Source organism: Semicossyphus pulcher, unplaced genomic scaffold (genome assembly GCF_022749685.1).
Source record: "Semicossyphus pulcher isolate SPU_LCO1_2020_fin unplaced genomic scaffold, fSemPul1.0.p SCAF_18, whole genome shotgun sequence".
NCBI lineage: Eukaryota > Metazoa > Chordata > Actinopteri > Labriformes > Labridae > Semicossyphus > Semicossyphus pulcher.
In genome coordinates this window covers 12,925,636-12,947,313 of record NW_027211691.1, presented here as the reverse complement: position 1 = coordinate 12,947,313, position 21,678 = coordinate 12,925,636, and the positions used below count along the sequence as shown (strand labels likewise).

General features: G+C 39.5%; 2 protein-coding genes across 4 annotated transcripts; one reads left to right on the top strand and one right to left on the bottom strand.

Annotated features, from left to right (window-relative positions):
• The first annotated feature begins 5,485 nt into the window (after positions 1–5,485).
• tmem14ca (transmembrane protein 14Ca) lies at positions 5,486–7,162 on the top strand. 3 transcript variants are annotated; one of them, XM_069667628.1, is made up of 5 exons: positions 5,486–5,540; positions 6,038–6,122; positions 6,512–6,613; positions 6,763–6,850; positions 6,946–7,162. In XM_069667628.1, exons 2-5 carry the CDS (start codon positions 6,047–6,049, stop codon positions 7,001–7,003), a joined length of 324 nt encoding a protein of 107 aa, XP_069523729.1. In that variant the 5' UTR covers positions 5,486–5,540; positions 6,038–6,046; the 3' UTR covers positions 7,004–7,162. The 3 variants fall into 3 exon arrangements, with proteins under 3 accessions (XP_069523729.1, XP_069523730.1, XP_069523732.1); XM_069667629.1 differs by having other exon boundaries at positions 5,493–5,543; XM_069667631.1 differs by lacking the exon at positions 5,486–5,540 and adding an exon at positions 5,854–5,958.
• Positions 7,163–7,243: 81 nt separating this feature from the next.
• Positions 7,244–18,407, bottom strand: mak (male germ cell-associated kinase). The gene is made up of 15 exons (XM_069667603.1): positions 18,304–18,407; positions 17,134–17,188; positions 16,603–16,724; positions 15,489–15,571; positions 14,214–14,346; positions 13,936–14,107; positions 12,649–12,816; positions 11,704–11,958; positions 11,263–11,471; positions 10,773–10,912; positions 10,230–10,376; positions 9,269–9,355; positions 8,530–8,649; positions 8,204–8,302; positions 7,244–8,026 (listed from the first exon to the last, which is right to left on the bottom strand). Exons 1-15 carry the CDS (start codon positions 18,405–18,407, stop codon positions 7,866–7,868), a joined length of 2,055 nt encoding a protein of 684 aa, XP_069523704.1. The 3' UTR covers positions 7,244–7,865.
• Positions 18,408–21,678: the final 3,271 nt, after the last annotated feature.

The following is a 21,678-nucleotide window of genomic DNA, read 5'->3' as shown; positions in this document are numbered from 1 at the left end:
ATTGAGTAAAGGTATCGCCTTATAGTCTTGTTTTCACTCAGTGAATTGTGCTCCCCGCTCAGAAAAACTACTTTTATTGAAGCTGTGGGCTGCTGTCTGTCTTGCGCTCTGAGGTCTCCCTCTAATGGTGGAAGTGAAGGGCTGGAGCAGCTCTGTAATAACACTGGCACAGGGCCTCATTAGCATATCAACAGCCGTTTGATTCCCCCCATCTGCTCACACAACACCAATGGACAGCGCACAGGTAAAAACTAAAGCAGCAAGACGCTACACATGTTTATTATTTCTACTGTTCACTGAGGTGTGTGTGTGTGTGTTTGAGGGGGGGTTATAGTCATGCATGGGGACCTGCATGCACCTAGGACGGTTTCTATTCGAAATTGATGTCTTTCCGAGCTTTGAGGAAAGCAAATCAGACTCCAGAAATGCCATTTTTATGTTTTTATGGTTAAAATCAGCTGCTTTCTTTGATCTTAAATCACTTTTTTTTACTAGTGCGATGGCTCTACAATCCAGTGTCTTAGTTGTCCAGGACTTGACGTGAACACAGCATGCCTATGCAAATACAACCCTGTCACACACTTTGTAGCCAGCCTTGATTTTTTAACTCCCAAACTGTTATTTTAATCCCATTGAGAGTGGAGACCTTGAGAGGCTATTCTCTCAGTGTTATGTTAAAAAGGTGAGCCATTCGGAGCGGCTCTACAGGTCCATTGAGTACCTGTAAGGGCGCAGGGTTGGAGGGGGGGGGGGGGTGTAAATAATTAACACAACAACATGGCCTTGTTTCATTTGAATGAGCTGCAGGGAGAGCCTGGCTCTGCCCTGTCGCCGGCCGAGCCTTCACCTCAGCAGGTCGTGGGTCAGCAGACAGGTCGCCAGCTCTGCAAGGCGTTGGCCCCTCTGCTTTAAAACCTGGATTACCATTTTTGGTGGAGTTCCCTTTTTTTTTTAAAAGGCAGTTGTTATTAATGAGAGGGGAGAGATGAAACTGGCTGACAATGACAGCAATGCATGCGAGTGTCTTTCTACTGGTCAGGCCAGGTTGTCTGTAGTGGTGATCGTTTTATTAAACGAGTGAAAGTGAGGAGTTTTGCTTTCAGGTCGTCTCTCTAAACAAGGCCAGCTTTTCAGTCAAGCACAGACAATAATAGAGCTCTATAGAAAGTCCATTATGGGATCCTTTTTAGTAAGTTAGTATGTAATCCGAATTTGGAACAGCTATTATTATATATGAATGACATTCATAAAAAGTTACATTTTACTTCAAATACGATCTGCCGTCTAATCAATGCTCTTATTTTGAAAAAAAAATACGTGATCTCACCTCTTTCCACACATTTCTAATTTGTGATCAAACACATCTGTGTGTGACAGAAAACCTCAGATGTGTCATTAATTTAGTACAACATGCGATCATCGTCCTCAGGTTTAGCAAAACAAAGAGATGAGCACTCTGACATGTAAGGGCAACAACAACGCAAAAAAGAGAGTTTTCAAAATAAAACATCTTTAACTTCGTCGTATGATCTCCTGACAGATAAGATATATAAACATTGCAGGAGAGTGCTGTAACACCTCCCTTTACAAGAGATCTTATGGTGCCTGTGCAGCCTCATCACTACAACAAGTCGACACTTTGACAGTTTTCATGGATTTTCACAGCCGTCTCTTTGTCTTTAAGTAAGAACAACATACCTGCCATTCCCCCATTTTGCCCATAATTGACATTCTTTGTCTTCTGCTGCCGTTGGAAGTATTTTTTTGGTCGATCCGGTGCCGTGTCTATCTTATCGAGCCTTGGGTTCCAAAGTAAATCTTTACTTTTTTACCTGGACCGGATCGTCTCACCTGGCCATAAAAACGGTGCGGGGCTACCTGGTGACGCATGCGCACTGCTACGGGTGTGGGCGAGAAAGGAGAGACTACCTGGGAAAAAATGGAATAGGCTTTTTGTTTGGGCGCTGTGTAGGCCTGAGCTGTCATATTTTGGTCTGTGACGTCGCTTTAATGAATGTTTTTGCGGATGCAATAATGATTAAAAAAAATACAACCCCCAGAAATTCTTCTTTTACTTATTTGAGGAAACTGAAATACAATCACAGCCAGTAACTAGCTGTACAGATGGGAAGTACTCTTTTTAGCCAAGCAAAATAAATATTTTATAAAATGATAATTTCTTTGCATGAAGGGAATTTAAATAAAAAATGTATGTTCATAAAAAGTGGAAAATTCACCCCTCAAATCCAGGGGAAATTAATTAATTAATAAAGATGACTTAGACACGAGGCTAAAGCTGCCAGAGAAATAAAGAGGATGGAGGAAAGCAAAAATAATAGTAAATTATATGTTTGTCCTGACATTAGAGTAAAAAGCACATATCTGTTTTATGCGTCAATTAACCTTCCTCCTTATTTTCTGCAGTGTTTTGTCCTGATAAAAAACATGAATTCTCACCGCAAATGAAACTGTGTCGAGTTAAGAACTTGAAGGTTAACTGCCAACATCATTACTTCTACACAGAAAGCTACCCTGCTATTGTGAGGCTCATTATTTATTTATCCACTGTTTATTTCTAATACATACTTATGTAGACCCCTCCGGCCATGAGCGAATGAGCTCTGTCTCTCTCTGTCTTTCACACGCGCGCGCACATATACACACACGCACACACACACACACAGAGGAGAGCAACACGTGCGCTCACATAGGTGATAATGGTGAAAGCTTAAGTCCAAAACCCCCATTCTCCTCTTTCAAGTTTCTGACGGAGCACACACATGCAGGCTGCAGATGGGACGCTGGCCGCTGCACCTCGCTGGCAGACAGCTGCATGGATGTTTCTCTCACATCAAACACTCATATTGACGCATGCATCGAGAATATTGGGCGCACTTTCGTGCAAAAATACTCTTTATTTTGCATTTTCTCCAATAAACCTGAGGTTTTTTTATAATGCAGTTTCATAATTCTACATGAATCTATAGACTTCTTTGTGGTGTTAATATTTAAAACAAGCCTTCATGTTTGACTTCAAAGGGGAACACATTTTAACTGCACACACAATACCTGCAGCTATATAGACCTTTAGCAGGACTGGACAAAAGAGAGGGAGGTGGGGGGATCAGAAATATTGTTTGGGGCTCTGCGCACTAAGGGAGGAGTAAGTTTTAAAGCAGAGCTGTCTGAGAGTGGGTTAAAGAGCGGGGTCCCTTTTGAATATCCAGCCTGTTTGTCTAGGGCTTGGTTTCAACCACTTCCACCGGAGCACCGGGCCTCCGGCTACGTTCAGCTCCTTAAAACTGCGAGCTGCGTTTAATAGGCGCAGGCAACGGCTGCACCTCAGGCATTTTGTACAGCCACTCATATTCAGACAAATGACACCTTATTAAACCTTAATTTATTATTATTATTAATATTATTACATTGGTATTGAGTAGTATTGTTTTTGTGTTTTGCTTCTGATCTTCGTGCGTATTTACGCGCAGTCCGTGAAGCGTTTCTTCTTGTTGTCTTTCCTCTTAACCTCGATGTTTTGTGATATTGATTAGTGATGGGACTTAATAATTGACCCTCAAGTTACGGAAAAGTTTTTAAAAAATCATCATCATCGAAGAGATGCTCAATTTGGTTTGCATAAAGGGTTTTTTGCTGCAAACTCGGTCCAACGTGCGGTGCGTAACTGCTGAAGATATAACTGTTCCATCACCACCACTCCAGGGTTCAGATGCACCATGTAGCTTGCAATGCATGGCTTTGGTATCTGTTGAGTTGGAAGGTTTCAGGCCCATTACATGAAACGCTGCTCCCCATGGAAGATAAATTGTGTTCCAGCGCCACCTTGCTTCGGCAGAAGAGCGAGAACGCGCCGCCAGTGGATTTATGACAATATTGCAGGTAATTAAAACCAAATGAGAACGTGTGCGCACTGTCTATACCAGTAAGTGAAACTGCCAAATCAATGCCAGTCATAAAAGCAGGCCATCAATAGGAACATTAGCAAATTAGTGAGATATCAAATATGGCAACGGGGCAAAATTCAGGAAAATGTCAGGCAGGTTTTCTTTAATTGCCCTAATTTTAAATTTTACATTCTTGCGGGTAAAACACCTTATGACATGTTGCCCACCTGTCTTTATCAATCAAAGTTAATCACACTTCCAAGACTAAACATTGTTTTCATGGCGGTACCCTGAGAAGGCTCTAATACATAAACACACATCCAAATAAAGTGTGTGAAATTAGATTTTTCTGGTCCTTTAATTATTATTTTTAACTGATTATAAAGCATTATATATCTGGTGTCGCATTAATATAGAAAATAAGTCATCTTAAAGCTTGGGGACATAGGATCATGTCGTGAAACACAGCTTATTATAATCCTGTGGTGCCATCTTGTGGTCGTTTAAATAGAAACTCACTGAGCAACATCAGCGGTTATTGTAGTGTTGGGGGAACTCAGTTAATTAAGACCTAATACTTTAAAAAGTTTATACATTATATATTTCAGTGCTGCTAGGTCTTGATTCTGTGCTTAGCAGATATAAGTTTTTTTGTAAACATGGTTTAGACTCCCCGTTGTTTTATATGCCTAGAAATAATACATTTCTCAATGCTTATCAAACAACAATATTCTCATAGATAAGATTCCGTTTAGAAAAGTAGTCTGTAGTCAGTGGTGAAACAGATGGAGAAACTTTGCTCAAGGGCACCTAATCATTCTTAGGAGGCGGCAAATAATTGCCATATAAACACAATGATTATGTCCGTCACGTTGCTTAATCATTAATCGTACACACACGGTAATACAAGCTATTACAGTTTCAAACTGCTCCTGTCATTTTTTTGTCGGCATAGATAAAAAATAATGACAGAAAATAATCATGTATAAAATATGTGCGTGTTGGTAATGAAATTTATCTTTCCTGAAATATAATCGACAATAAAAATTATACCATAACGTGCAGTAATATAATGCTCATCATGTTGTTAATTTTGTTGTTGATGTAGGCCTATTTAAAAGTAGGCTAATTGGCTGCTTGAAATGGCTCCTGCGTTCAATTACAGTAGGCTTATTACGACGACTCATTAGTCAGGTACATGGAGAAAAAGAGGACACATGAACTCTTGTCAGATTTGTTTTAAATGACATAGGCTTTTGCGGCAGCTAGTCTGGGATAGCATAAGTGATTGGACGAAAACACACAGTACATTACTGCAAATGAAAGTTGTTTAGAAGAACAAATAGAATCTGCCCTGTTATCTGCTCTGTTATCTACACTTAAAGGCAATGTGTTCATATCTACTTCAGTTTCAACATGTTTTGTTTCCGGTTTGTTTGTTTATTTCATATTATTCATAGCTTTTTTCCCTATTTTTTAAATTCTGCACTCCTAAACGCACCACTTCGTTCCAAAGCAAGACTGCCTACATTTCCCATCAGCCCCCCTTTCCGCGTGTATGTGTGTGTCAATAATTTGTGCTCGGTGGAGAACAGCGGCTGCCGTTGATTGTGACAGAGGACGAACTAAAGAAGCAAGGTTGTATGTTGCTATTTTTGCCTTTCAAATTTTCATATTAGACATACTTGAACGTAAAACTCTTATTCTAATAATTAAAATGGCGTATATCTCCTGAACTGATATAGTCTGTGGATTGAGTGTATTCTGTAGCCTTCTTTTTAGCCCTGCAAGTGTGTTGCGACAACAGTGATGCTAGTTCATGCTTCTGGAGCTCATGCTAAGGCTTAGGACACCAGTGAATCTTATCTATTAAACCAGACACACATACACACCCTTCAGGGGGCCACAATGTAGCATGTTTTGTCTGCGGTGTGACAGCGGGAAAGTTCTCTTCTCTCTCTCTACAATGTTTGTATATCTTCTGTTGCCTCAGCTCGTTTTCTGTAATAGCTCTGTGTTGCAGGACTCAGGCAGCCCTTTAGATATTTTTGCATTTGTAAGTAATATTTGTTATGTTAATATGTGTTTTTTAAATTGAAAACTTACCGCTAATCCACACATTGTGGTCCTGACAGGTGTCAAACATGAGTGTGGATTGGGTAGGTTATGGATACGCAGCCCTTATTGCGTCTGGGGGAGCCATTGGTTATGTGAAAGCAGGTATGTGTTATGTTAATTTGTATACGATATAAAAGTAATGAAATGTTTAAGTGTAACTCTCTGTCCAGGTCCCTTAAAAGTGAAAACAAATATCACTTATTTTTTAGATTAATATGATGCTGCTGTGATGTTTGCTTGCTTGTTTGGCTTAATTTTATACATCACTGCATTTGATGTATGACAGCATTACATTGAGCCCCTTTTAAAATGTCAAGTAAGCAAAATTAGGATGATAATTTCAACCTTAACTGACTTTTTTTGCCTTGTTAAATATCCCTTTTCATTCTAAAAAGTTCATGCACTAACAAATTAAAAAAAAATCTCTGTCAATGCTGTGGAGTCCTGTGGACTGCGAGTGCAGTTGTTGACCTTCTGGACCTTTATCTCAGGTAGTGTCCCCTCCCTTGCTGCTGGTCTCCTCTTCGGTGGCCTAGCAGGTTTGGGTGCCTACCAGATCTCCAATGACCCCAAAAATGTTTGGGTGTCCCTTGGTAAGTATTATAAGATTATAATGTATGTTCTAGTGTCGCACAGGGACAAGCATGGTAAAGGTTTTGTAAATAAGGACAGTATTATGTATGGTTGTAATGCCTGATTTGTCATCCTCCACTTGTGTTTTCAACCAAATGACGTCTTCCAGCTACATCAGGCGCTCTGACTGGCGTCATGGGAAAGAGGTTCTACGGATCTAGGAAGTTCATGCCAGCTGGCTTAATGGCTGGAGCAAGGTATCTGTCTTCTTCATAAGATTTAACAGATCATAAACAATGAACAACCTTCTTGTTCTGTGTGCCTTGAGTCTAAAGTGATTGTCTTGTTTCAGTCTTCTGATGGTGGGGAAGCTCAGTCTGGCATTGCTGCAGAAACCCCAGGAATCCTGATGGAGCGAAGATTCTGACGTGTTCTCCACCTCCTGTTTGAGGAGCAGCATGTCGTCATTGTCATTTACTCTTGATCGTTAATATTATTTTGTTAAAAAAAACAAAAAACAGCAGTGTATATTTGAGGATGAAATATAATACTATGTTTGTATAATAGGATTGGCTGTGTTGTCATTTTTGAATGAATGCGATATAAAATTTTATATTTATTTTTATAAAACTTTTACAAAATGATCAGTAAATGCATCGCTTAATACAAAGAGGTGTAAGAGTATCTTAGGGAATGCAGAATAAGTTAAAGCAACAATTTTTACTACCTATACATTCAACAGTTTTTAGTCACCTGGCAAGTAAAAGCAGAGGAAATATAGTATTTCAGAAAGTGTTAATAAAGGCTAATGCTTTTTCATGAGTAGTTAAACAATACATGACCATAACAACTAAAGTATAAAATTAAGATCTATGCTACATTTAAATACTACTCAGAATATCCCAACACTAACAGTAGAATTGGCTCTCGCTGAATCCTTCAGGAATACAGTGGGATTGTCTTGCAGACAGTATCAGTCTTGGTTCAGCATCATGGCAACCGTCATCTCCAAACACACATCAACATTTAGATCATTCATGTCTCAGGCTCTCTGGAACAAGGTTATGCCACAGTGGCATTACAAATTTCTCTTCAATAACGTGGGATGTGTCATGTACCTCTTATGGACATAACTTTGTATCACCTACAAGCTACTTTAACATTTCATTTTTGAAGATGTACTTTGTTCAAAGAAACATACAGCCTTAGAAAAAGATGCCACTAAGCAACAGTCCAACAAGCAGTAAAAAGCTATGCCTGCTTCTCTATTAGCTACCGATTTCCACCATATTTAGATGTCCAGTCCACCCTGCCGTGAACAGGCTGTACGGCTGGAGCTCTGGTCAGGATATTCCCAGAGTTTTTCGCCAAGGCTGAGTAGCTGCTCCCCCTCAGCTGAGTCCTGTCCGCCCTCCTCTTCCAGCCTTCATAATCTGGAGGAAAATAGTCAGTCAGTCAGTTGGTATAAACAATACATAAGACAACTATAAAGCCAGGTATTCAGATAGATGCAAAAGAGCTAACAATATAAAGGATTTTTAAAGTATCAAAATGAAAGATGAAATAGGTACTAGCACCAAAAGCAATAGACTACTAGAAAAAGCAAATACCTTCATTAGATTCACTCAAAGCTGAGTTGGATATGGGCTTGGACATTTTTTCAGATTTTGGTTTGTCTTTTTTATTATCAGGAGAAGAAGAAAGATTGACTGAAAGAGTTAAAGACAGAAACACAGTCCCAGTGAGTGAGAGTTTGGATTGGAAACATTGCAAGTTGGAAACTGAACAGACAAAGGATTAGGAATTGTGAGGAACAGTATTACGGTAGAGTGTGAGAGGACTTTACAAGATAGCAGCTATTCCTACAGAATACAGGGGATAGTTATCGGATCAAACAAATTATTTTGTTAGTCTTACATAGGGAATAAAATCTTACTTGCGTGCTGCCCAGCCAAAGGTGCAAGCTGTATCCTCTGTCCTACTGAGCCCACCTCCTTCTTCTGGAATGATGGGATGTAGCCTCCAGAGAGGTTGTATTTGGTGCTTACAAAGTTCCCTAAAAGAGAAGAAAGACATACTTTTTGTAACACTCTGTACATACATAAAAACTTACAAAACCTTAGTAAAAACCTAATAAATGTTCTAATGACCCGATATTAACTATTTGTGTGAGTATGTGTGGGGTAACTACTGCTTATGCAACAGCTCCTGACGACCCAAACAAATGACTAAGGTCAAGTGATTGAAGCCATTCAACTGTTCCAGCGACACCATCGGTCTGCTTCAGCAGCAGTCACAGATGTTATCAGTGTAATTAGAGAAAAGCCTCATTGTTCTCTTATGAATATGTTGTGGTTGTAGTGCAATTTACCACCTATTTAGCAACTGGAGTTCTTAGTTCTCTGGTTAAACTGTGTATTTGTACCCTTGTCTCCTGCAGAGCCTTTAGCAGCTAATTTCTTTCACATGTTAAGTGGCTGAATACCTAAAGCTTGTTGCATCAGCCAGCATACTAGCTACAATGTTTATAGACAGAGGGGTATAGATAGAGGGGCTTTAGCATGACAAGTAACTTACAGTAACGGAGTCAGAGATATCTAGAACTACTCATTTTATTCTACTGTAATAAAAAAAGGGGGGGGAAAGACTTCTCTGGATGTCATCTAATTAAATACCTTTGGAGAGATCGATTTTCTCAAGTATTCTTTCTTTAACAATAGTTTTCTCTTGTGGGCTTTCCACAGATTTAGAGGCATTCTCTTCTAGTCGCCCAGCAAAGAGTAGAGTTGGAGGGGATGCATGAAGTCAGAGAGAAAGAATAAAAATAAAAATGAATGAGAAAATGGGGAGGAAAAAAACATGTTCATGTTAGCACTTATGCTAACAGAAAGAGACAGCAGAAACATAAAGATAGCTTCTCTTGAGATTTTAATGACAGATAATCTAAATGAGTATTAGGTGAGTTGTATCAAAACAAACGTGTGTGTATGTGTGTGTTTGATTGAGCGTTGGAGGTGGGACAAATGAGCAGGGGGTGCAGTTAAGGGCCATTTAAGGAACACTTGATCTAACACTGACTGTCATGAATAAGAAACAGGGACGAAGGGAGGTGAAAGAAAGGCAGAAGAAGGGAGGGAAGGGGGGAGCACAGCGGGGACCTATATTGTGTGTCGGTCTACATGACAAATGATTTATAGAGGTCTCCCATCTCTAAAGTCACAGACACTCTGGCTCGCTCCTAACACGGCTTTGTCAGCGGCACCATAAATACTGATCAGGAGACATTAGCTGCATCATTAGCATTTAGAGCTAATCACAAAGAGAGCAGTGTCCTATTATGTAACGGGAGGTGACACTGACAGTCGCCAGGTTTCCACTGCAGGGTAAAACGAGGCGGCAGTGACCGTCACGGTGTGGTCATTATTTATTTCTCTGGATTTACAATGTACATTCCCAGCAGATGAACAATATGTTATTTTAGCCATGCAGTAGTTTAAATTGTTTACAGAAAATACAGTTGTTTTGTTAAACATGATTTCTTTAACATGTCGCGAAATCTGGGAATCTAAGCCCTTTCTACTCCCCGCAAACTCCATTAAACCTCTTAACACCTCTACATTAGTCATCAGTTCTTACCTGCATTAGCTCTGTTGACAGATAATCCTCCTCCAATAGGAGCAAGTGGTTTATTGACAGTGTTCGAGGAGTTCTCCCACAGGTCCCTCAGCGTCATAACACCCATGTCCTTATCTCCAGATGAAGGGTGATTCTTGCCAATTAAACCTTAAAGCAACAGAAATTATATGATGAGAAAAAGTGCAAAGACTTAAATTCATGAGTTGCATTTCTTTGAAACTGGCGGATCAGATGGCTAAAAGGTGAATGCAAAGATGCCTTATTGTTTTTGCTTGATCTGTGGATGATGCTACTTTTATTAAATGGAGTCAGTGTGAGTTTCAGATTGCAGTTCTATGGATAACAGTAAAGTCAGGAACTTCATTACATATACTATTTTTCAAGAGAAAACTAGATCTACCAGCAATCATGCTTGAAATACAAATAACATGACACATGAAAAAAAACGTAGAAATCAGTTTGCAGACAGGAAATGATGACCTCATCATGTTGACCTCTTTTTCAACGATATAGATGACCCAATTTGGTGTCATGCAGTCTTACCTGGCAAGTATCGGGACTGGCTCAGATAGTGCTGCCGTGCAGCAGATCCTGGAAGATTGGAGTCCACATGGCCAGTCTTAACATTGTTTGGTAGCTTAGTAACTGTGCTGTATGAATACAGAGGTTTCTGCTCCTTAGGCCTGAAAGAGAAATCAGACACTTAAAGGTCTGTGCTCTCAAAAGCATGTGATTTTTTTTGTAGATACGTGCATGACGTCAAGTTTTTAATTCGATTCCTACTTCGACGGATGTCATGCATTTAAAAATGTATTTTACACAGATTGGGCAGAAAGTAATGCATGCATAATATGGATATGACAATGATAAAATTCTTAAACTGAGATAACCTTTCACTATTTTAAAGCATGCATAATGCATTAGACTGTTACATTTAAAAAATGTTTACTTCTGCAATCCAATGAAAACTTGCCAATACTTATATTATTTTTTAATATCCCACCCAGTTCTGTAAAGACTTTACAGCACTTACTGGGGGTGGTGCTCATTGGAGCCACTCTCCTCCTCTGTGGTCCCCAGGCTAGGTTTCTTGGAGTTGGAGGCGGAGGTTTCTGACTGGTCAGATTCCTCCCAGCTGTCTGAGGTCCTGGCCACTGTCTGGCCCCAGCGACGACGGCCACTCTTCAGCACCCCCATCCCTCCACCACCAACGCTGTTCTCACTGCCCAGTGAAGCTACTTTCTGCAGGAGAAAAAATACAATACAATATTTGCATTGATACAATCTGTACAAACTTAACTTCTCTAAAACTTTAAATGTTCTACAAGTGTACTCGTTTAAAGAGGAGTCGTACATACAAAATTAGTGGCAAGAGTCTTTTGTGTTAAAGTAGCATTCTAAAATACTATGCATCTGCATTATGTCAATAGCTTTTATTCTTACATTTTATTGAACATAAAAAAGAGACACTCACTGCATGGCTGAGTCCTCCTGGTTTACTCTCAGTCTGGGGAAGGGGAATCTGCTTTAGAGGCTGATGATGATGCTGCTGATGGTTTCTGGAGGACGATGTGGAGGCTTTGGACTCCGAGGAAGACTGTTGGGGATCAATCTTGGACTCTGATACCTGCCTCTGGGCCTGTGGCCTGGCCTGAATCTTCTTAACGTCCTGGCTCTGAGGACGAGGCCCTAAGATCTGGCCTACCTGGAAGTATGGGTAACGCAGGGCCTAGACGTGGGGAGACAGGATTACATGTTGTTATTCTGAATAATGTACAAACATTCTTTTCTGGCACAGACACAATGTATCAAACCTTGTATACTCCTTAACATTACTTTCAAGCAATAGTAGACTTCAATATAATTTAATGGCACCAATCAGTTGACACAAAAACAGGTTTCTGTTAGAGATATGGGCATGCAGTGTATTCTGAAGCCCAATCAAAAACTATCTTTGCTGGCAACGTTTAAAATGAGATCAAGTTGTTGTCTTAGACTGGGCTGTAAGTAGATGTGCATCATACACCTGGGAGCTTTGTAAGCAGAGAATGGAAAAGTACTGTCATTCCTGGTGGAAAGGTGTTGCCTACTCAGGGCCCACAGAGTGATTCAACCCTCTCACTGGAGTGTAAATTATGTCTAACAACGTGATAACCACAGTAGTGCATGACCAGCAGTGGTACAAGATGTTGTACTGGCAGACGGAGTGAAGTATGGCTTAAGCACTACTTACAATGAAAGAGATTAGGATAGTGCACCTCAGTGTTGGAAGTACAGATAATCTGCATGTAGCGGTGAGTGTAGCGCTGTAATGGAAATTGTTTCTCTGGAGACATGTATGTTGTTGTGGGATTAAATTGCAGTCCAGGTTATACGAACCAGAACTTTACACTAAACATCCAGGCTGGGTCTTGCCTACCTGTACAGCAGTGGGTCTTTTTTTGGGGTCCCACTGCAGCAGGTCCTTCATCAGTGTGATAGCCTCATTGCTGGCATTAGGGATGAGGGTCTTCAGGTGGGTCGGCACACACTGGGGGAAGCGAAAGTTCATAGCAGAAGCTAGCTGGTAGCCCTCTGGCCAATCCATCTGAGGGAATAGAGAACTAATAGTTATTTATTATATTTATAAATTAGAAGGATGAGTTGTGAGATTTTCCTTTGCTGAGGTTTATAATTAAGATATCCCAATATTGAAAATGGTTTATACTACTGACAAACTTGACAGCGGTTAAATGTTTTTTCAGTGCACAATAACTGTAAAAAAAGGCCAAACTACCATAACTCTCTCTTGATCTTGAGACACCTGACCAGTCAGCATCGAGCAACATTTTTGTTGCCAAAAAGAACAACACACAACTTCATATCAAATTCAGCATTTTACTGAAAAAACAATTCCTGGACTATAACAGAAGACATTCTTGGTCAAGTTCTGACCGGACACCACTGCAGTGGGCCAGTTTTCCAGTTAATGTTTGTAATAATCTAATTTACACCATCTATGGCTATCTGAGGAGAGCATGTTAATCATATAAGAAAACATAATTGGTGATGTGAGAGAAGGCAAACCGTTTTTTATGACAGTTTCAGCATCATGTTGTAAGTTTGGATTTGACCCTGCGATATTTTGCCCTGTGAGGGAATATGATAGTTTATAAAGTCTCTGAGAAGATCATAATAATGATGCAAAAGAACACCAACAACACGTTGCTGCACATCCGGTAAGCTCAAACTAATGCTTTAATGGAGCTTCCAATGCAATTAGCCAATATATCATAACATATATATAATCCGTCTTGAGACTTTTTCTCTCCTGTATAATCTTTAAAACACAAAACAATGCAATGAGAACAATGACCTGAATGCCTGCCTTAGTGGTTGAGGTCAGGACTCCTGACCAGGTCTTACTAAAAATGGTCTCTGACCGCTCTCTGCTTAGAAATCAGAGTAAATAAAGATTGGATTTGGGGAAAGCCTTTGAAATTAAGTGGGCATCTTGCTCAGCTGGGAGCACACTTAAGCTGCTTTGCACAAAAGAGAGAGGAACACCGCTGCTTTCCAACTTACTATTTATCTCTAAATGGTTCACATGCTTTCTCTAACTAAACTTCATATGTCATATCAACATTCAACAAGTTTTGGGCAATTACATTGAAACCCCTGGTTAAAGGGCAATCATTTCCACCTCTGTCTTTCAGTTTCTTCTCACCTTTTTGACGGTGCCGAGGACTTGGCAGATTTTAAAGATCTCATCCACTTCACTGTTCCCAGGAAAAAGAGGCCTAAGAGTGTAGAGCTCAGCCATGATGCAGCCCACAGCCCACAGGTCAATGGGAGAGCTGTAGGTAGAAGACCTGAGCAGAACCTCTGGAGCTCGGTACCTGGACATAAAACATACTCAGTAAACTAGGGAAAAACTCATACTGTACAGCTTCATAAAAACCTATATATAGTGCTAGGATTCAAAGGCAGAGGCACAACTCTCACCATCGAGTTGACACGTAGTCTGTGTAAGGAGGTTTGGAGCGGATCTCTCTGGCCAGTCCAAAATCTGCTATTTTGACCAGTTCTGGACCCATGCACAGCAGATTCTCTGGCTTCATGTCTCGATGAAAGAAACCTGTAGAAAGGTCATATCTGTAATGTTCTGTGTAACCTGTTTGTTTGTTTTAATTTGATCTGTGTTCACTTCCTGTTTTATTTTGTATCCTGGTGCTTGTGTATCATGTCTAGTCTTACTTCCTGCCTTTGTTCAGTTTCCCGCCAGTTTTTTCCCTACACCTGTATCCCATTGGTAATTAGTCCAACCTGTATATATACCCCTGTGTTTCCACTCACCCTCTGCCAGATTGTCATTGTCACCCTCGTGTGTTCATGTTTTCCAGCCTTGTTACCATTGTGTTTGCTTGCCTGGTTTTTGAACCCTGTTTGGATTTTTGGATTTTGGTTTTTGTGGATTGCCCGTTTTTGATTGTTCTGCCCTCGCTGATGGATTTTCTGTGTATAACCTATGAACGTTTTCAGTAAAGTAGTTTTCCTGCTACTGGATTTTTGTGTTCTGGATTTTTTCTCTGCATTTGAGTATCCTTGGTTTAGGATTGTTACAATATCAATATGAGCCTCAAACTCAGATAGCACAGGAGAAGAAAAACAGAGGAGTTGCTGAATGGGTGTTTATTTGACTTTGGCAGTGGTGGCCCGGGGAAGGTCTGAGTGTTCTACATGTATCTTTTTTTTAGTCGACCAGGTCCACATTGTTTCTCTAACCTTAACCAAGTTACTTTATTTACCCAATCTTACATGTGCAGTAATTTAGTTGCCACATTTAGATATGAAAGGATTGGTCAGAGCATTAAGCAGTGACACAATTAAATTGTAATACTATTAATTATATTAGCAACAAAAAGACTAATCCAGGAAGCATTATAAAATGTATTCTGCGTATTTAAAGCAGTTACATGAGGGCAATTTATTTTAAAATTAAAGCAAAACATCATGCTGATAAAGCAGGTACACCAATTTAAGCTGGTCAATGCTATGAGAAAATACTGTAACCTTTATACGTCTAAGCAAAAACACATCTAGTAGAAATACATAGGGTAACAAGTACATGTACTTTAGATATAGTCTATTTGTGGTGTTCTATCTGAGGATCACACATGATTACATGACGTTTTTACAAAATCAGACACACCCAAATCAACAACCGATAGATCATGCTACTTTTGAACAGGTAAAGAATGAAAGAGAAGAGCCTCTTACCATGCTTATGTACAAAAACCAACCCAGATAGCACTTGAAACATGATGTTCCGAATTTCATTCTCTGAGAACATCTTGTTCTCTCTAACAACAGAGCAAAGAAAGGGAAAGGAAGAAAAGAGAAGTAAAAGAGAAATGACAGAAAAGCAGTTAGAAGAAAGAGAAATCTATACACATGCATGCGTTTTGGATGTGTGGAAGCATGACGGCACATGTTCGGATAATGAGTTGCTGTAAGATTTTTGCACCTCTACATATGAGGCTTCCACAAATCCATTGATTATAGAGATGCATCGCAGAGAGTTAGATGAGGCAGGTATGAAGGGTTCACAAACTACAAGATTCAGATCAATTAATCACCAATATGACAATTTAAGAGTTTAATTGTTCAAAAATGTTCATTACTTTTATGCTTTCGAACTGTTCAATGAATCTTGTAGTAAGTAAGTAACCACTCTCCTCACACTAGCAAAGCATGAAATTAGTACAGTACACCTACCATATTTGTGAATAAAGGACAGGCCTTGTAAAATCTGAAAGCTTATGTTTCTTATCACTGATTCAGGGAACAATTTTTTTCTGTAAACATAAAATTGACAAAAGTCTTATGAGTCTGCTGATCTAAGATACATTAGATAAACAGTATTGAGTTTGTCTTTTACACATACACATAGCATACATGAAAATATACATCTAACTACTGAACTGATACGCTACAAATCATCCTCCACTTTTCTGCTTTTGGCCATTTACACAGGACAAATCCAGGTCTGTGCGAGTGCAGTGTACACCTGAGGTTTCCAAACTAGGAAAAACAGCAGGGCAAGTGCAAACTTGTAAGAGCATTACGTGGTGACAGAAATATAACATATTCCACTGGAAACAATTGGATCCAATAAGATCATTCAAATTGCATTAGCCTTACTGGTGCTAATCAGCTCAACCTTTTGTTGACATACGTAGTACTCTTATAAGGATCGTGATTCAAAGGGGAAGCACCTGGTCAGATATTGAAATTTGGTAACCCTCTGTTTTAACAATGATGTATCAAAACAACTGTATAAGACACCTTGTGCAAACATTTATATTGTAACATGTGGTGTATGTCTCCTTACCTGTCCTTCATCAGCTGGTAGAGGTTCTCCTTCATATACTCAAAGACAAAGTAGAGATGGTCATTCTCCCTGATAACCTCCTTTAGTTTCACCACATTGGCATGGTTCAGCTTCTTCAGTGACTAGTGAGACACATAGTGTAAACAACACTTAATAATGTAATGACGCAGTTACTTTAGAGATGCGCAGATTTCTTCATACATGATATTAAAGTTTACATGTATCATTCAGGAAAGGTCAAAGAGTAGGAAAATTGTCAGACAGCTCTGGGTAATGTAACAACTGTAGTTATGTGGAACATTCAGTTGGTAAAAGCATGTTGTAAGATGCACTTATAAATAACCATTCCTTATCCTCATAAGGATAAGTGTGTGAAATTTTAAACCTTGGGTTATATTGTTAAATTGATATTGATGTTTTGCAATATTTCAAATACTTGGATAAACAAAGAAAGCCTTTTTGGCGAATGTAGCTGGCAACAGAGCTAAAGGAGCTGTTGTAATATTGCGAAGAACTGTACCGTAACCTTACCTTCACCTCTCTGAGGTTCATACATTCTTCCCATGAGTAAAACTTCCTCTTCATTCTGTAAAAGAAGGTCAACACCAGCACGATCAGATATGCATCAACTACAGAATAAAGACATCACATTTTGAGGCCCTATAAATTACACCCAACATACAGTAGTGGTATTATCTTAAAAAATCCATTGTGTGTCTTCATCAATAATTCAGCTTTTTTGGGGGTGTCTCTCATTTCAGCTCATTCATTTCAAGAGTAAAAACAGAAAACTGTAGATTTAAAGTAAATTAAAATCAGATTGTAAACTTTATAGGCTTTACTTTTGTGTTTTTTCCATTTGAATAAGGTGTAAAATACATCTTCATTCAGTAATCTAAAATTGCCCTTTTATCACACTATGTGTTGCTGACTTCATTCAAACATAACAGGAGGTGGTATACAGGACACCTTTCTGATAGCTTATCTTCTCTGATCTGCATTTCCACGCCCTCAAGCTGCAATTATGTAAGAGTAACAGAACGGACAGATATCTTTTTTCTCTCCTCCCGGCACCTGCCAGTAGTTGTCGTTCCTTCTGCAATGTCAGCAACCTGACACACTCCTTCTACTTTCACTCCCTTTCACCGTCACCACATGTATTGTCTTGCATGGTAACCAAATGTTCAACCATTGGACGCATCTCCCCGGTTTCTCATCTATTATTGAACTCTGGTGCCATGCTGCTGAAACAAAGGCGTGTTAGCTAGTTTGTTTGCCCTGGTGACAGCAGGAAACAAGTGGCTGATATTACTACTCTTTACTCTAAATATCTTTTCGCATGGTGTTTAAATATTTAAGAGTATCTGCTTTGTCAAACTGTTAAAACATGACAGAGAAACCACCTTAAAAGGTTGTGAGTTGACCTATATTTAAAACTCTAATACATTTGGATTTATAAAGGGCAACTTAAAGGTTCTGTAGGTCCACTTAATTGTAAAACTTCCCTTTAATGTAAAGCAGTCTTAAAAACTTAAAAAAAGAGGACATTTGAACTATTTAACAATATTAAAATAACAAAAGTCTCACATTTGAAGTCCGCAATATTAATGTAATATTAATAAATTGTCGTGTTCAAAGAGAGAGAAGCGATTTAAAAATCTTTAACCACAAAAAAAGAATTTAAAATATCAACATCCTTACCTCTTGATAGCCACCAGTTCTCCAGATTCATTGCTTCTCCCCATCAGCACGCTGCCGTAGGTGCCGTCACCCAGCTGCTTCAGGGTGGTGTAGCGATTCATCATCACTCAAGATGGTTTCATCAGCTTATTCATCAAACAATACGTGGACATGCAGCGCTGATTCATTGATCTAATATCTTTGCGTCCTCTCCAGAAGTTGTCAGTTGCTCTTTTCAGTTGGCCAGTATGTCACGACGCTCACCACTTCTTGTGGTTTAAGACTCATCTTGCAGTAACTGATCCGTTGTTAGAAAGGTTGGAACCCGGTGATGCTCAGCCAACAGTCAACATAGTGGCTTTGCAATCCTGGGACAGTAAAGAAATAAAAAATCAACAGCAGATACAAGAAACCTTCTACAAACAAAAGAAATTACACAACAGATGCTTTACCCACTCCTGGAAATGATCAGAAGCAGGATTTTTAGGAGATTTCAGAGCATATACAAGCCAGGACCACTTTTTGTTTTGCCCTCTGTAAGGAGGATTAGGTGTGTGCCTCACTCATAGAGAGCTCCAACATGACAACCCCAGGGAGATGACACAGCCAGCACTCAGCAGATTAGGCCCACAGGGATGTAAATAGGATGTTACATCATGCTTACTGGCATTCACTACCTTCCACCTGCCTGGCAAGCGGATATGATTGACAACACAGGCCACAGTGATCATGCTGTAACAGTGTATAATCAAAACTTTTTAAAGATTGAATAAGCATAACAAATGAGAATAAGTTGACACTTGTATATTTCATTTAGCCAACCTTTGGTAGCCGTTCACTGCTCTGTTGTAGGTTTCAAAATGAAGTATCCTTACTTTAGTGAAACAATATATCCACACATATATTCTCACATCAGCGTCATGCAATCCACTGGAGAAAAGAAAACAGATTAAGCAGCATCTCTGAAGCCTTTTAAGCCTAGTTTATCCTAGGAGGATTAATGTTGGGTTTACCTGCACTATTCAGTGTCTCAAACACCCAGACTCAGAGAAACCTAGAGAAAGTCTTAAAATTGAACATAAATCTATCAGTTTCGAGGACATGGTGAACTCCATTATAATAGCATATTAGGTAGAATCAATGTAACAACTTTATTCTAATTCTAAAAACATTATTTCATAGGCTTTTTAAAAGAAACATCAGGTTTTTTGATAAAGTGTGGTAAGCAGGCCGGACCAGTCTCCTTGAGTAAATGACCTGCTGTGTTATAGTTAAAGGAAATATTTTTGCAGGTAGGCCAAGGGCAGCTAAACAAAGGAGATTATAGTTTATGTCACTGAATGAGGCCAGGAAGAGAACGTCCAAACTGGATTTAGCTCTATGACTCCTGATAATGGCCTAATGAATGACTCATCAGTGCAGTGTAATTAAGATATGTAAATGTTTAAAGAATTGCTAATCCTGTCTGCACATTGTATATACAGTAGATTCTCTATTTATCTTTTCTTTTTTAACTGAAAGGAAGAAATTACCTCTCTAAACAGACACTTACTTGATATCCTGAGTCTAACTGAAAAAATAAGACATAGTACAAGTGGAGAAGGCAGCCAAAGGACTGCTGGCCTGCACACAGCTTTCACATAGGGCAATCTGTTGTGGAGGGATTTAAAGGGAATTAGCATGTCTCCAAGCCACCTGACATTAGGAGGCTATTCAGAGTCAGTTATTGAAAACATGCGTGGACATCAAGCTTAAAGTGGAAAAGAAACAAATTAAGTTCAGTTTGATCACAACTAATTTGATTACTTGGTTATACAATTGGGTACTTCCATAAGTAACTCAAAACACAAAAGGCTAACCATAAAACAAAACATTGACCCATGGACTAACTATAAAAAGAACTATGTTACTACCACACTTCTGTAAGACAGATAGCGTGGTTAACCAGAACATAGACAAAATAGGGCAACATTTGTTGTGGACATGTCAGCTTGACAATTTATTTCCCCAACCATGTTTGTTAATTTTTTGTAGTCCTTCCTTTCGCCGAATTTTCTTTTTTCTTTTTAGTTTTAAACTCACCATTTAGGGGTGTAGTTCCTCTCTGTGGCGGTTATCTGCACTCGCTGATAGCACGAAGTTTCTTCAGACAAAATTCACGTAGTATCTAAGGCGCTGTGTGTGTGTGCGTGCTACTGCTCTCCATGGAAACGCACAGACAAACGCTACGCTTGACTAAATTGACAGCTGACGACTGGCGCGTGCGGACGCAATGCTTTGTGGGACTTGTTGTCCATTGGTCCATGTGACCGTAGAAGGGGACTGCGGAAGTTTAAAACCTTAATTAAAGAATGGAGCTTGAAATTCTTAATTACTATGAAGTTGTATTGATAGTAATATACCACTGGCCGTTTATTTTGACTCCTATAATCTTTCCAAAGAAAAAGAGACTGACAAAATGATTCCAAGGACACATGGTAAGAAGCTAAAAAGGGAAATTTAACACAAATATGCTGTTTGTGGAGCAAGTTTCGGAGTTGAAATGACAAAAATGAGTTATTTGTTCAGAATCATAACTACTTACTGAAAAATGTCTACCACGGTAAAAATGCGTCGCTAGCTTTTCTGAGCATTCATAACAATAATGTAAGAATCACTCGTGTTAGCTCTGGGCCGCTGTGGACACAGTGGCAGTTCAAGGCCTTCACCAGTAGATAGAGCTGTAGGGTTAAGTTTTCTCAGTGGCAGTGAACAGCTCTTAACTGGCTAGGTATTTAATCAAGTCAGTCCCGCAAAACTACATCAAGCCTTAGTTAGGCTACATTTCCATGTGGCCCATTAAAGCAGTGAATGCATGAATAGAATAGAAAATATAGTATAGACCAATGCACCATAAAGAAAGCTAAAAGCTGTAATAGCACCAGAATACCAGTCACCTAATCTTTTCTGCGATAAGATAATTCATATTAGCTGATAACTATATCGTGGGCATCCAGCCATTCAGTACACCTCATATAGCTTGCAGACTGACAAAAAAATTCAGTTGCTTGCTACTCTGGGTGCGTTTGTGTTTGTGCGTGTCCAGGGGGTCTTCACACAAACACACACACATATACACACACAGGAGGCAGGTAAGCCAAGAAGCAGGAGAAGGAGGGATAACCAAGTGGTATTTTACTGTAAGAGGATTATCACGGTCGTTTGCTAGCCGCCAGTCTTGTCAATGGATACCTGGTTCGTCGGTTGGAACAGAGCGCACAGTGACGCCATGCAATAGCTTCCCGAAAACCGGGCGAGGAAACGGGTCACACTGGATCTGATCCGAATTGGAGGGCGCTCTGAACCGGTGATATGTAGATAATATTGGCATTACAATATGATCGGTAGTTTTGATCT